This window comes from Triturus cristatus, chromosome 10 (assembly GCF_964204655.1).
Source record: "Triturus cristatus chromosome 10, aTriCri1.1, whole genome shotgun sequence".
Lineage (NCBI taxonomy): Eukaryota > Metazoa > Chordata > Amphibia > Caudata > Salamandridae > Triturus > Triturus cristatus.
This window is the reverse complement of record NC_140593.1, coordinates 1,122,557,609-1,122,572,268: the sequence shown is the minus strand read 5'-3', so window position 1 is coordinate 1,122,572,268 and position 14,660 is coordinate 1,122,557,609. Positions and strand designations below refer to the sequence as shown.

The 14,660-nt window shown below is 44.4% G+C and overlaps 1 protein-coding gene across 1 annotated transcript in view; it reads right to left on the bottom strand.

Moving 5' to 3' along the window:
* LOC146796679 (uncharacterized) overlaps positions 1-14,660 on the bottom strand; it is a 482,771-nt gene that overhangs the window by 19,967 nt on the left and 448,144 nt on the right. The window contains exons 114-115 of the mRNA XM_085631367.1: positions 13,837-13,973; positions 5,045-5,139 (exon numbers count right to left, since the gene is read on the bottom strand). Of these exons, the coding sequence (XP_085487493.1) occupies positions 5,045-5,139; positions 13,837-13,973 (232 nt within the window). The remainder of the gene's footprint in view (positions 1-5,044; positions 5,140-13,836; positions 13,974-14,660) is intronic.

Sequence of the window (14,660 nt, the reverse complement as noted above, 5' to 3'; positions counted from 1 at the left end):
TTTTCCATGCTTTTTCAAGAGTTGTTACTTTTCCGACCTTTCTTCCTAGCGTCAAATCAACTCTCTTTGACAGATGTCCTTTGTGTAGAGGTAAGAAGTCCTGAAAGACAAACACAATGTCTGTGTTGTCTGTCTGCTAGATTTTCACTCCATCATGAAGTGGAAAATCTACTTAGAGATGTCTTAGAGTCTCATTAGGAATAGGTAGGGAGTTCTCCTCTGTGTGAAACAAGAAGAAATTGACCGCTCTTCCCTGCCTCTGCCCCTGGAATGAGCAGGTCCGATTCCCGCTCGGGATTCGTAGTCCCTTCCCATCTTGCTGGTGCTTTCACCCTCAGTTGATGTCAAGTCATACAATGTCAAGGCGCTCTCGATGCCAAGAAGGAATCGTCGAGACTTTCAACATTGAGAATTTTAGGAGTTTCTGTCAGTGTCTGGTGGTTCCTCCTCAGTGAGATCTGTCACTGCATCTGGGTCCAGCAGGCCGACAAGAAACCTTCCTCTTACTCGTTTGGTGCTGAAGGTCAGGCGCTGACTTCCTGTGAGAAGATCAGAAGCTGGAGGCATATCATAAATATTCCACTGTACCTGCAGCAACAGCTTCTGCTGAGGATATTCTTCCTACTTATTCAGTGGAGGATGTCTCTAGTACAGCCAGCACTCCTGTACCGCTACAGCAATCCCATGAATGGGATAATGTACCTAGTCACTCTCTTCTGCCCTGCATCAGTGCCATAAGGAGAAAACCCTTGGCCACCTCATTTTATGTCAGGATGACCTCTCCTAGAAAAATAGGAAAGATGAGCATCTCTCCGGATGCTCAAGGGACAGAATTTCAGATAGATCTTACAGGCACCTAACCATCAGCCATCCGAGATGGCCTTCATCTTCTTCAAGTGCTGATCTCAGTGGTCTGTCTGTCAAGTCTTCAGGATCTCCACAAACTAGAATCTCCCCGTTAATGATGTAGTTGCCTTTTGAAGGTGGTAAACAGAGCAGCCCAGAAGCTTAACATAGAAGCAACTACTTATGTCTACGAAACATCGATTATTTTCGGGCCCTCACTTCTGAAACTTCAAGCGAGGCCCATGGTAGTGGGTCTTATCGAACTAGCAATGCATATTATTCCTTACGCCATTTTTGATTAAACCTTTTGACCACCAGCAATAAATAGGAATGCAGAGCTCCTAATTTAAATCTTTTTCCTGAGAGAAACTCCAGCTCCTTATTCCTCGGTGGTGCCTACAGAGAAAGAGCTCTACGATGCCTTTTGTGACACCTCCTCTGCTGCTCCAAAGAAGGAAAGCAACAGAATGGACTCCTTTGGGAAAAAGTGTGCTTTATCTACTCTGCAGCACCAAGAGATGCCAGTTCCACCTCATCGTTGCTACAACATGGAGCTATGGAATTCAACGAGACGTTTTTTAAACCAACGTCCTGCAGACGACAAAGAAGAATTCAGAAAATCCCTTGAGGAAGGGGTGATTACTTCTGTTCAAATCAACATTGCAGCCAAGACTTTGTGGATCTAGCAGCAACAGACATTTGCCATGGAGTATTGATTACTCCTGGCTTAGGCTCACTACTCTGTCTCCTCAAGCCCAGCCGATTTTAGATTTGTCTTCCTCCAGATCGTCCCTCTTAGGGTCACAGATGAATGATGAGCTTCAAAGGACGAGAACAAAGTCAGATACCTGTAGATCAATGTACTAAGAGAAGAAGAAGAAGGAGTTCTGGAAGGTCCTGTGAAAGGGTTATTGGAAAGACCAGTCGCTTTCCCTTATTCTCCTTTGGAAAAGACAGCAATAACTTCAGCAGTAAGAATAACAGCTGCGAAAGCCATTTTTCAGAAGAAATTTCAAATGAGTAGGGTTATCATCAACCTCGAAGGTTGTGGCTAAAACTTCTCCAGTAATGCGATGACTGCCTCACTCTGCCAACAACGATTAGCATCTCGGTAAGAGGAAATATTTCCAGCAATTTTTCCTCATGGCTGAAAATAGCAATCAATGGCTGAGTATTGTAAAATATGGTTTCAAAATCAATTTCATTTTTTCTGTTCCCAATGGAAGACTGCATATGCATCTATATGCATCCACTGCAAGAATGCCTAGAAGACCAGTAGTGTCAGAAGATGGGAGACTGGGATCAGGCAATCTCTCTGGACATTTCAACCCTCCAGTCACTAAAGTGGTAGTGTAACAGAAAAATATGGTGGAAGGAGGTCCATTTCAGAAACCCCACACCTTCATCTCAATTACCATGGATGCATTTCTAGAGAGCTGGAGAGCTCAAATTAGGGACCTTTCAACTTGTGGCAAATGGTCTTCTGTGGGGAAACTACCACATCAGTATGCTGGGGATGAGAGCTTTTCATCAAGCTCTGAAGTTGTTTCTTCTATCTGTATCAGCAAAAAAGTGCCCATCCTAATGGACAACACTGCCGCACTGCATTTTGTCCATAAGAAGTGGTGTTCAAATCCAGAGTAGTGTCAAGGGAAGCACAACAGGTCTGGACTGGGCCTTACAGAGTAACATATTTTTGACAGCAATACATCTTTGAGCCAGAAGTCATCTGCTGCAACAGCACAAGTGGGTATTAGAGGACATTGTGCTTCAAAATCATCCCCTATGACTAATACACTCCAGAAGTAGATGCTTCCCACGAGATAAAACACAAAATGGCATATACCCAGAGCCCAGATCCTGTGGCAATGTCATCTTGATAGACTGGTTAAAAATGCTTGTCTATCCTTTTCCACTGATGCCATTTCTTCCCAAAGTCATCATCAAGATGATGCAGGGCGAGATGAAAATAATACTTGTAGCACTATACTGGCCTAGGCAGGGTTGCTATTCAGACCTGCTATTCCTATAACTTTAACCTCACAGGAAGCTTACAGACAAATGAACTGACTTTCCAGGATGTCACCACCTCCGCCCTGAATAGCTCAACTTGATAGCCTGGCTTCTGAGTACTTATAAATCTGACACTTGAATCTTCCTGATGACTGTATGAAGGTCTTTTAAAAAGCAAAAATACCATCAACCTGCTGCTCATATACCTCCATGTGAAAGAGTTTCTTCATTTGGTCTCTCCAGAAACAAGAGCACCAGAGTACTTGCCAAGAAAAGATGGTGCTGCCTTATCTACTTTCTTTGGCTAAACCTGGCCTTCAGTCTTCTTCCATAAAGGTAAATTTGTCTGCAATATTTCTGATATCAAAAGTTCTACCCAGTCTTTATTTTTCACTATGCCGGTGATATAAGATTTTCTAGAAGGGTTGAGGACCCTTGGGAACCCAAGATCGTTCTTTCCAATTTGATAGATTCTTCTTTTGAACCAATACACACATCATGATCTCAAACATATTTCATGGAAAGTTGCCTTCCTTGTTGCCATAGATAGCTTTAGTGATTGAACATCAACATAGTTCAGAAAAGCCATTTCTAGACATCCACTAAAGCAAGTTTCCTCAGGACTCACCCTTCCTTTTTACCTAAAGTAATTTCTGATTTTCATATTAATCGTACCATCTCTCTTCCCATGTTATTTCCAGACTATTCTACTCGGGCAGAAAGGGCGCTCCATACACTGGATGTAAAGAGAGCTCTGAAATATTCCTAGGCAAATTTAAATCCATGTGTCAGTCTAAACAATTCTTCATAAACTATGGATCATCCCACACAGGTTTGTTTTCTTCTAAGCAAAACCATAGCTAGTTAGATCATTTCCTGCATAATGTTTTGTTATCAAAATGCAAATAAGCACCTACTGACTATGCCTACGGCTCATTCTACACGCAGGTAAGCGGCAGCCAATGCTCTTACACGGAATGTGCCATTTGTAAGGTTGTGGCCTTGAGGTCAGTTGCCACTTTTGCCAAACATTACTGTTTCGACTCTACTCTATGGCTGGTCTTTGTGCAGTTTATTTGCTCAGTAATGGTTTTCGCCTCTGTACAACTGTCCTTCGAACTCCACTCCAAGATGAATCTTCTTTTGGTTTGCAGTTCTATTCAAATTGTTTATGAATATCAAAGAGAATCACACAACAGATAATGAATAGTTACTTATCTGTAATCCTAATTCTACATCATGGGTATTCTCTCTGAATCTGCAAACTACCCTCCCACCTTACGAAGGCCCTTGCTGTAATGACTATGGTTACATTAGATGTTCTCTTGTCCCCTTATAAAGAACCTGCCTCACAGACCGCTGCACTCTATGATCGGAAGGCTTTCTGGCTCTAGAATTCGTAAAGGTGCAGTGCTTTAATTTGGTATTTTTGTGCTCAGCCTATTAGAGGATACATTTTCCCTAGCCTTAGTTTTTTTTTAAAGAGTTAGTGTAGTAGTGTTTCAGTGCTTTAATTTGGCTGTTTGAAGCTTTTTTAAAGTAAAAAAAATGTAGTCAAAGCTGCTACCTCTTATAGGCATGATTTTCAGTTTATGGGGATCATGTATGTTTGCAGAGATATTACAATTACTTATGGATTCAGAAAGAATACTCATGAGGGAGCTTTAGGATTATAGATAAGTAACTTTTCTTTACTCCAAGACCTATTCTACTTTTTGTGAAAATAACTCTCACACAGACACTGTTCAGACTTCCCAGCCTCCCCAAAAAATGACGGCTCATTAAACATGGTGTCCTGCTTGTCCTTCCAAAGACCCCACCACTGACGAGGAAGCTGTTATTTCTACTTCCTGTTTATGTTTCTGTTTTCGAGCACACAGGGAAAACCTTAGGAAGCCTTAGGGAGGGCAAGTAAGAAGCCAAGGTAGGTGAGTTTTTTTTTAATTTGGAGAGGTAAAATATGACTGTGTGGGAGGCATTTTCTGAACATTAGACTGGGGAGCGGAAGATGGTTAATGGTTGCATTGCATGAGAGAAAGAGAGAGGAGACTGCAAATGATAAGTAGACAGCCTGGACGTCGATTTGTGAACATGTCAGGCCATGGATGAGATTCCACTTTTGCATTTGACTTGCTAGAGATGTGTGAGAATGAATAAAACATCGCTGTTGCCCATCTCAACTTACCTTCACTGCCTCTGGATTCAGGGTAGCAAACGTAGATACGTCCATCGCAGGCAGGCCTTTAGAAAAGCCCATGAGATCTGTAGTCCTGGCTCCACCTGTACGAGGGGACAAAGTGAGAAAGACTTTTGTGTTAAATTTCTTTGTTTCTGGCTAATAAGCCTGACTTGACATACAGGCGGTTTTACTGCGAATCAGTTTATGTCTCTATTATTAATATTCGGGATATTGTTGCATTCCGATGATAAAACCAGCATAAGAATGACTGCCTGCACCCGGTTATCGGAATCTATTCATCTGTTATTATACATACATGCCTTCCCTCCAAGCCGCTCTTTTGTTCTCCCTTCACGCATTTTATGTGTTCTCTTCCTCCTAACTCCAGTCATTCAGTTTAAACGTTCCCTCATTTTGGTATATTTATTACTCTGTCATTTATTGTAATTACAGCAATTCAAATCACATCAGCTAGCCATTAAGAATTACCTGGACTCAGACTGGAGGTGACCTTTATCACGAATTTTATCACTGTAGTGAAATCCATAGCAGTTTGTTTTCAGCAGATCTGTCATGCCAGAAAGATCCAATAGAAATTGTCCGAACCAGTGCTTAACTTGAGTGGGTGGTTTCCGGTGCTGGGCACCAGCACATAATTGTCAACACTGTAACTTATGACAGTCGGCCACATGGTGGCGTTGTTTGTCTAATTGACAGATGAACACTGTAACAGTTGCCTATGAATTCAATATACATTAAAAATGCCATTCTTATAGCTTCGGAAGCCTCGAATAGTCAGAATTTGGAGGAGTGTGATGGTTAGTAGTTGTGTTGGTAATGTCATTGGCAGCGCTGGCAGGGCAATGGGTAGTGCAAGTTGCAGTGGGCTTCTTTTGAGTGCCCTGGCACTTATATTTTTTTGCAAATTAAGCACTGGTCTGAACACATAATCATTCAAAAAGGTCTTAGTTGAGGAATTGATTCGAGCAAAGCCCGCAGATAAGACTCATTAATAGACAAGAGTACCTTAGAATTGGACAGGAGTGTCTTGAAACTGAAGCTTTTAAAGTTACTCCATGAATGAGAAAGAGTACGATAAGTGGCATTCAGTCCTAATTAATGAGCTCTTTAATGCAATATCAAATGGCATTGCAAAAGAGATGGAGGGTGAGGTATGCTTAATTTTCAGGTGGTTTGACCGAGATCATTTTCTTGTTTAATGTGAGTACATTTGCTGCACGTTTTTCATGCGTCCACTTGGTTGATGTTCACTTGTAAACGTTTGCATGGTAGAGTAGATATCTCGGGGACAGTGGGAAGTATTAGAAGATATTTACAGAAGCTGAAAGATTGTTTTGGGAAGAATCAGCTATGAGTTAAGTAAAATCATCTATTCATCCAGGACAGTCAAGTGCAAACGTTTAAAAGGGCAATTTAACTAGACCTACTGGAATTATCCGGCAGGAGAGCACCAAAGTATGCGGCATGGGTGAATATATTAGGCAGCAAAAAAAGATAAATCATGTGGCAAAATGCAGCATATTTTTTAAATAGTATGACTTGATTATTTTGTGATTTTTACACATTGTCTGGGTAATAATTTCACTTTATTAGTACTAGTTTACCAACCAAATACAGAAATTAGCAACTGAAAGTAGACCAGTAAATCTGTGTGAAGGGCCTTTCACTACCGAGACCACATGTTGCAATATTTTTAGTAACTTTTGATCCATTTGCGCCAGAAACAGAAAACAGCCTAGGTTTCCTTACATCCATATTCGCATGTGACTAAGTAATGAGACAAATATAAAGCTGTTGGGAGAGAAATAGGGGGTGAAAACTGGCAGACTCAAAACCTACACAGCGAGGAAAGGTTTGGACGCCCCTGAGGATGTCTGCCATCTGCTGGCGCTACCGCTCTCCCTGTTCTTGCAAAATCTGTCTACTGCCGATGTGGGCACCATTGTAGGTACCAGAGCAGGGCAGCCTTGTGAAGCAATCGTGTGCATGCATGGAGTCATTTCTCAATCCCTATTCCCCACCTCTTCACCCTGTTTGAAAGCTGGAGAATATTTGGCCTGGTAAAACTACGTAACCTTGGATACGAGTTGTAGCCGACTGAAGTAGTTCACTGCATGTGACGTTGCTTGACTGGTGAGCTCTGAGGCCTGTGAATGCCCTTCCACCCCTATCTCAACTTTCTGGGGCACAACGCATTTGTGGTCTAGTGAAGTGGAATCGGGGTCTTGTCACTCTAGATCGGGGATTGGGCAGGGTGAGTGACCGGCTGGCACCGGATAAATGTAACACTCTGGGCTGTTGCTGTGTTGGGAGGTTAGGTGACCCTGGTGTTTGGGACATGACATTGTCCTCATGGCCATCCCTTGTCTGGGGTTGTGAATCATACTAAATAAAAATAACATCCAAATTGGATGGAAACACAGGAGTGGGAATCGACTGAAACTGATACACTTCTTGAATTCGTTTGCCACAGTTCGAGGCCCAGGATTGGGCACACCGTGCATGCAACAATCACACTACCTGATGGACGCCAGAGTCACAGGGGTTTCTAGATGCATGGTGGCTTAGAGAAAGTGGCCTCTTATTTAAGATAGTGCCCAGCTGCAGTTCAGCTCAACATAGCGACCCAGAAATCCTGTTTGGAGCTATCGCTATAGGGCACAAATCAACAGTGAAGATCGATGTTACTGAGAGATTTAATAATGTCTTTGCCATGATCCCACTATTGATTCCGAGGACTATCCTCTCTAAAACAGAAGCCATGATTAAAAATGTCGGATCTCACAAAACCTAGAATTCAACTCTCCAAGTGGCGTGATGCGTTGACTTCTGGGGTTCATAGTCTGCCCATCTGGGGCATTATTAGCTGGCCCACGAACTAAGATTACTTGCAGACTGCTCTGACATGTTAATAGTCCAACCGGTATGGCAACGCAAAAGTGACCATTGTCTAGTGAGAGAGATTCGGGATGTACTGTATGAGAGGGGTGAGGGCCTTGTGGAGGACTATAATTGCTCTGCCTAGTTTGCTTGACCTGCAGACCACAAAGTGTCTCAAGGTAAGCAGCCACTTGCATAAGGAGGCGTCTATATGGAATAATAATAAAGGCAAGGAAGGGTGCACTATAATTTAATGGGGAGATTGGAAAAGGGCTGGTATAGTCACTGTGGGGGACCTGGTGACAGACAATAGGTTGAAGTTGTTCTGTGAATTATCCCTTGAATATAGCTTGAACTGATGTCAGTAGTGGAAATACAAACTACCAACGCGTTGTATTCCGTTGAGTGTGGTTCCAGTAACCCTACACTAATCTCTAATTTGAGAACACATCCGTGCTTTTTGCCTGCCTGGTGCCTTTAATTTAATTTTCTAGTGCCCTTAATTGTGTAATTTAATTTTTGTGTCCCTTATTCCTGCTCTGCCTCATTTAATGGCGGCCGCTGCGCCGCACCTAAGGCAAGCCCGTCTACGCCCGTCCACAACCCGACCGCCACCAGCGCCAGAGACCCTGGATCTCCTACCATCCTCCGCTACAGCACAGCCGCACTCCACACACTCAACCCCGGAAGACTCAGACACTGCCAACAAGCCACGCCGAACACAACCCATGGACAGTTCGCCTGCCTCCGCTGCTGCCAGACCTTCACCACCATCCCGACCCCCAACACCGTAGAAACCAACACCGGCGACACCCTAAGATGCATCCTCCTCAACGTGTGCTCCGTGCAAAAACACGGCGTGGAGATCTGGAACCTGCTCCACTCTCTCTCGCCCGACATCACCTTCTTCATGGAAAGCAGGACCAACGCCTACTCTGCCCCCGACATTAACACCACCATCCCGGACGGATACAAGATCCAGAGGAACGACCGCCCTAACCAGCAGGGAGGGGGCCGCCCCATCACTCACAAAAACACCCTCCTGCTCACCACCTCCAGTGAAACCTTCCTCTCTGCCGAACACCTGCACTTCCAGATCCAGACCAGCTGCGACTCCACATTCCAGGGGACCCTCGTCTACAGGCCCCCCGGCCCCCTTCCCCTCCACCCTCGCCACAATGAACTACATACTCATCGGTGACCTGAACTTCCACCTCGACAACACCTGCGACCCCAACTCCACCACCCTCCGCGACAACCTCGCCAACATCGGACTCAAACAACTTGTCTCTGCACCGACCCACAGGGCAGAACACACCCTCGACCCCATCTTCGCAGCAGGCAACAGCGTTCACTTCAGCCACACAACGCAACCTCCATGGACGACCACTACTGCATACATTTCACCGTCGACAAACCCAGGGCACCCAAACCAGCCAAACCAGCCAAACGCCCACCACGAAGGAACTGGAGCAAGGTCACCGACGACCAACTCAACTCTGCCCTCACCCAAAACAACCACACTTTGGCATCCGACGCCAACATCGCAGCTCCACACCTGGATTTCCAAATGCGCGGACGAGCTCGCCCTGCTACGCAACCCTGACAAGCAGAGCCCCAGGAAAGGCCGCCTGGTTCACCACCGTTCTCCGAGAAGCCAGACGCACCTGCAGATGCCTGGAGAAGAACTGGAGAAACACAAACACACCCGAAAACCACACTACCTACAAGGATGCCATGACGGACTACCACAACCAAATCAGAACCACCAAGAGAACCTTCATTCGCACCAAAATCCTCGCCAACTCCACCAACTCCAAGGAACTCTTCACTGTCCTCCATGAATTCACCAACTCCCGCAGCGAAGCCAAAGACTTCACCCCGTCCCAAGACCTCTAGATCACAAACCTCTACGACAACTTTGTCGATCTTCCACATGATGCCACAGCCGGCCCTCCCCCAGATGCACCAGCCAGCTCACCATCTCCGCCTGGATGCCGACCCTCTGCATCCTCCGCAAGATCTTTAAATGGATCCCCTTGAAGTCAAGGAAGACAGTCACCCACGCTCTCATCACCAGCAGACTGGACTATGGAAACGCTCTCTACGCCGGCATAAACAAATCCCTACTCTGAAAACTCCAGACGATACAGAACACCGCCGCCAGATTCGACCTAGGCATCCCCCGGCAAGAACACACCAGCCAACACCTACGAAGACTCCACTGGCTTCCCATGGAGAAAAGAGTCACCTTCAAAATCCTCACCCACGCCTACAAATGCCTACACAACACTGGACCCAAATACCTCAACGACAGAATCAATTTCCACATGCCCAAAAGAAACCTTGCACTGCCGAAACCCTGCGCATCCGCAGAACCAGAGCAGGGGGAAGATCCTTCTCTCACATTGCGGCAAAAACCTGGAAAGAGCTCCCAGCATACATCAGACTCACCCCCTCCCTGAACACCTTCAGGAAGGCCCTCAAGACCTGGCTCTTCGGCTAATCTGATCTGCGACCCTCCCCCCCCCCCTTCAGCGCCTTGCGACCCCCAGGGGTGAATAGCGCGCCTAATAACCCCTGATTGATTGATCGGCTTTGGGGTATTGTGCTGGATTGTATGGTGTGATCTTTGACACTCTCTTTTCTACCGAGAGTTTGAACATTTGTTTGCGAAAAAGGAACATTGAATTTATTCTCTAAATTGCCATCCGCCCGTCTTCCTTACCATCTGGAAAGACTTGGAACATGAACACTGCATATATACTCTAAATTACCTACTACCCGTCTTCCTTGCTATCTGAAAAGATTTGGAACATGAACAATGCATATTTAATCTTAATTGCCAACCGCCCGTCTTCCTTGCTATCTGGAAAGTCTTGGAACATGAATACTGCATATATATAATCTTAATTACCAACTACCCATCTTCCTTGTTATCTGGGAAGACTTTCTTAGCAAGTACACCTCTTACTAGGTTAAGCTCCTAGTCAAGCCAGTAGGCAACTAGCTTCTGTTGCTGGAGCATATTGATAGAAGTAGTCCCGTCTTTTTCTGCACAATCTGACTGAATGCTACGTCATATTAGCTATGCCACGGGTGCTAAAGATTCACAGATGGAAGGGAATACATTTGGTAAGGTGTTGGTGTCTATCTTTCCTCTCCCTCCTTCATGTCTCTTTTCTCCTTTTCCCCATGTCTCCTTTGATAGCTATTTCTCCTTCCACCTCCCCTTTTATGTCCTGTCAATGAAAGAGAAAATTTGGGGATTTTGAAGGTGTATTCCGGTTGGTTCTATGACTAGTTCTCATTGATGTTAACATCTTTATCTCTTTATATGTGACACGTCTAGCCAACATCATTTTGTTTTTTCTTTGCTTGCTTTAAAAGATACAAACTGAGAAAATGTTCCACAAATAATCATTTAATATTTTTATGCCTGTTGCCATTTGGAAATATGTAGGGCTTTCCAGGTTTCAGGTTATTTTTAGTGTGAATACTGGTGTTTTTTCAGTGCTTTCCGGTGTTTTCAAAAATTGTAAGAATCACTTGTGCCTTACAAAATCAAGGCGATGGTGTTTTTCCAGTGCTTATAAAGAAATTTGTTTTTATTTCCTTCTTTCCCTCATTCGCTCTTTTTATCAATTATTCCTCGATTATCTCCTGCTGCTAACCATATGCTGTAACCCCTTTCTTTGAATTTACGCTGTCAGGTAACTTTTCACAATTTCTATCTCCTCCCTGTCTGTCTAATTTCCCAGTACTCAGATCCCTCGTCCCAGTAGTCCTGTCATCCTGTCAAGGATGTGCATAGATAAACGCACATCTGCACTTCATTAATATTTGTTTGTAGCAGATAAAAGGCTATTGGAAGGCATTTAACACACCTTCTTAGTACCCTATTCTTCAGAAAAATCTGCAGATTATCTACTTAAAACATTATACACACGCACGCACGCACGCGTGCGCGCGACGGCTCGGTTCTAGAAAGAGCCGGACTAAAATATATGTTACTAGTCATTGATCTGGGCTTAATATTGCTCTATATATGTATGGAGAGAGGTCCGCTAAAGAATATATTGCATACTGTTAACTATCAGTTCTTCGGTGACAGCACACTATGCTGTTGCATGAAGAAACAGCTGAGATAGTAAATAAACTTCATGACCTGCAGGATGCCTTATATCATATGCTTGTGCAATTCATACTGTGAAATAAGTTTTGTTTTATATTGTTGAGCCGTGTCTATGGGATTTTGTGTTCATTTGATAGTCAACACAAAAATATTTATGCATCTGTTTTTACCAAGCATCTGGGTGGATCTTGTTTATTTGAAAGATTTGCTGCACTGTCTACCTGTGGGAAAGATGTGACAATTGCTCAAGACACTATGGGGCAGATTTATAAGCCCCGTGCGCCAGATTTGCGCCACCGTTGCGTCACTTTTGTGACGCAGCGGCGGCGCAAAGCCAGCGCCATGCTGCGGGCTATTTACAACGTGACGCATCTAGGGAGATGCGTCACGTTGTAAAGCTTGCGCCACATGTGGGCGTACCTGCACGGGGGGGGGCGTTCCGGCGCAGGAACGCCTCCGAAAAGTGGCTGAGTGAAATCTACAAGATTTCACTCAGTCACTTTTCCGGCAATGCTGCGTCAAAACCCTGCGCCTGCTTGAAGCAGGCGTAAGAATTGACGCAGCATGTTAGGGATAGGGGCACCCCGAGCCTTGCTGGAGCTGCGTCGCGGTTGCGACGCAACTCCAGCGATGCGCCAACCTTACGCCGGCAGATGCGTCACGCATCTGCTTGTCCTTGCGCCACAATGCACCGCATTGTAAATGAGGCGCATCTGCGGTGGCGCAAGGGCAAACTTGCGTGACGCATATTTCCTGGCGCATCCATGCTGATTTGCAGGGATGCGCCAGGAAACATAAATCTGCCCCTATATGATTTTGTTCTGTACAGTATGCACTGTTCTAGTGCAATTTTCTCCTTGGGGTTGAAAGACAGATCACAGCTCAATATGTTTCAATTAAATAGGGTCACAGTTGTTTGTACGGGTAATACTGCAAAGTGTACGCTTTGTTTCAGCACCTTAACTTTGAAGCTGCTGACATGGAGGCATTAGGAATGAAAGTTAACCTTGGGAAGCTGCAGCTTCATCATGCCGTATCATATGTTAAGGTGTAGGATCAGAACGTGTCCAAGCACCTGCTGTTGGTGAAACTGTGATGTCAGTAGCACATATTAGGAAACACAGAGCAGTGGTTACCTATTCATGTTTGTGAGCTGTACTGTTTACAACGTATACACTAACTCATAAATTTGCTAAATTAAAAATGTACTTAGAGCAGTGCAGTTTCACCAAAACCAGCATGTGGACCCCATCTCGGCCTGCACATGGGCAATGAAGATGTTCATGATATGGCCCCTGATCCTTTGGTATGAGGGGAGGTGGCTCCAGGAGTCATGCTTTTTTGGCCATCTCAATGTAAACCTAACAACAGGAGTGATGAGTGCAATATTTTAAGAGCGGACTTTGAGCCTGGAGGCATCAAGGTACACAGTGTTCTTTGGTGCTCCAATTATGATACCTAGGTTTTTAGAAAGAACCGGCTTCTGATTAGTCTTCCTCAACACTGTGATTTGGCGGATGGTAAGGGTGAGGATTAGTCTGGTACATTTAGCTACATTTGGAAGCTTTCTGATCTGAGACTTTCGTCTCGCAACAAGTCAATATGTACACTATTGTTACATTTTTGTATTGTGTTTCCCATCACCTTTGTTGTAAAGTGCTCCGATACCTTCGGGTCTGGCTAGCGCTATATAAAACTCCTAAATAATAAATTATAATATTTTCAATAAATCAATTGTATGTAAGATTGACAAAATTCGTACTTATGACAGGCTTCATCAGCTGGAAGTAGGCATTCTCCGAATTACTACTGGCAGTATTGGCAGCTTTCAATTTGCTGAACAGTAGATTCTTTTGGCTTTGAGAGCACGAAGAAACATCCAGTGGTGTTGTCGCTGACCTAGAAAAAGAAATGTTTCAGATATAGTTGTTTGAAAATGTGCTCTAACATTAACAAATGACACACTGTCCAAAATTAGATGGCCAGAAAAACTAAACAGGTTCACACCTCACATTCAATCCTTCCACACCCAAAAAAACCTGTAGCCTCAAGGTGCTTCAAGGGTGGAGGAGACACTCCCTTTGCCTCGACAAGCCCAAAAAGGTACAATTTATATTAGAGCCGTTGAGAACACAGCCCACATTTTAGTCCATGAATTAATGTTTCAATCACTGTTAGTAATCCAATTCTTCTCAATTTCAGTTGATTAGCTCTAGCCCATCAGTTGCTCCAGTTTATTCAACACGTGTTTCGCTAACAGACTTCATCAGGGAGAGAAATCATATTATATGACAAAATTACTCTCTTTTGCTTTGGCATGAAGAACCCTTTCACTTTGTGATCTACACCAAAGTTACATAGGATGTATTACCAATTATGTACAAAAGGGGGTGGTGATGGAGGGAGCATCAGAACCAATCAAACACTCACACCCAGTCAAGAGATCTGGGTTTGATCCATCACCGTTCTTTAGCCCACTCTGCCACCCCAGTTCAGACATGGCCATATGCAAATCAGTCTGACCCTGTACCTCATGGGAACAGTCCAGCCCGAACTCCAAGCCATGCCTTCCCTGGACCGGAAACA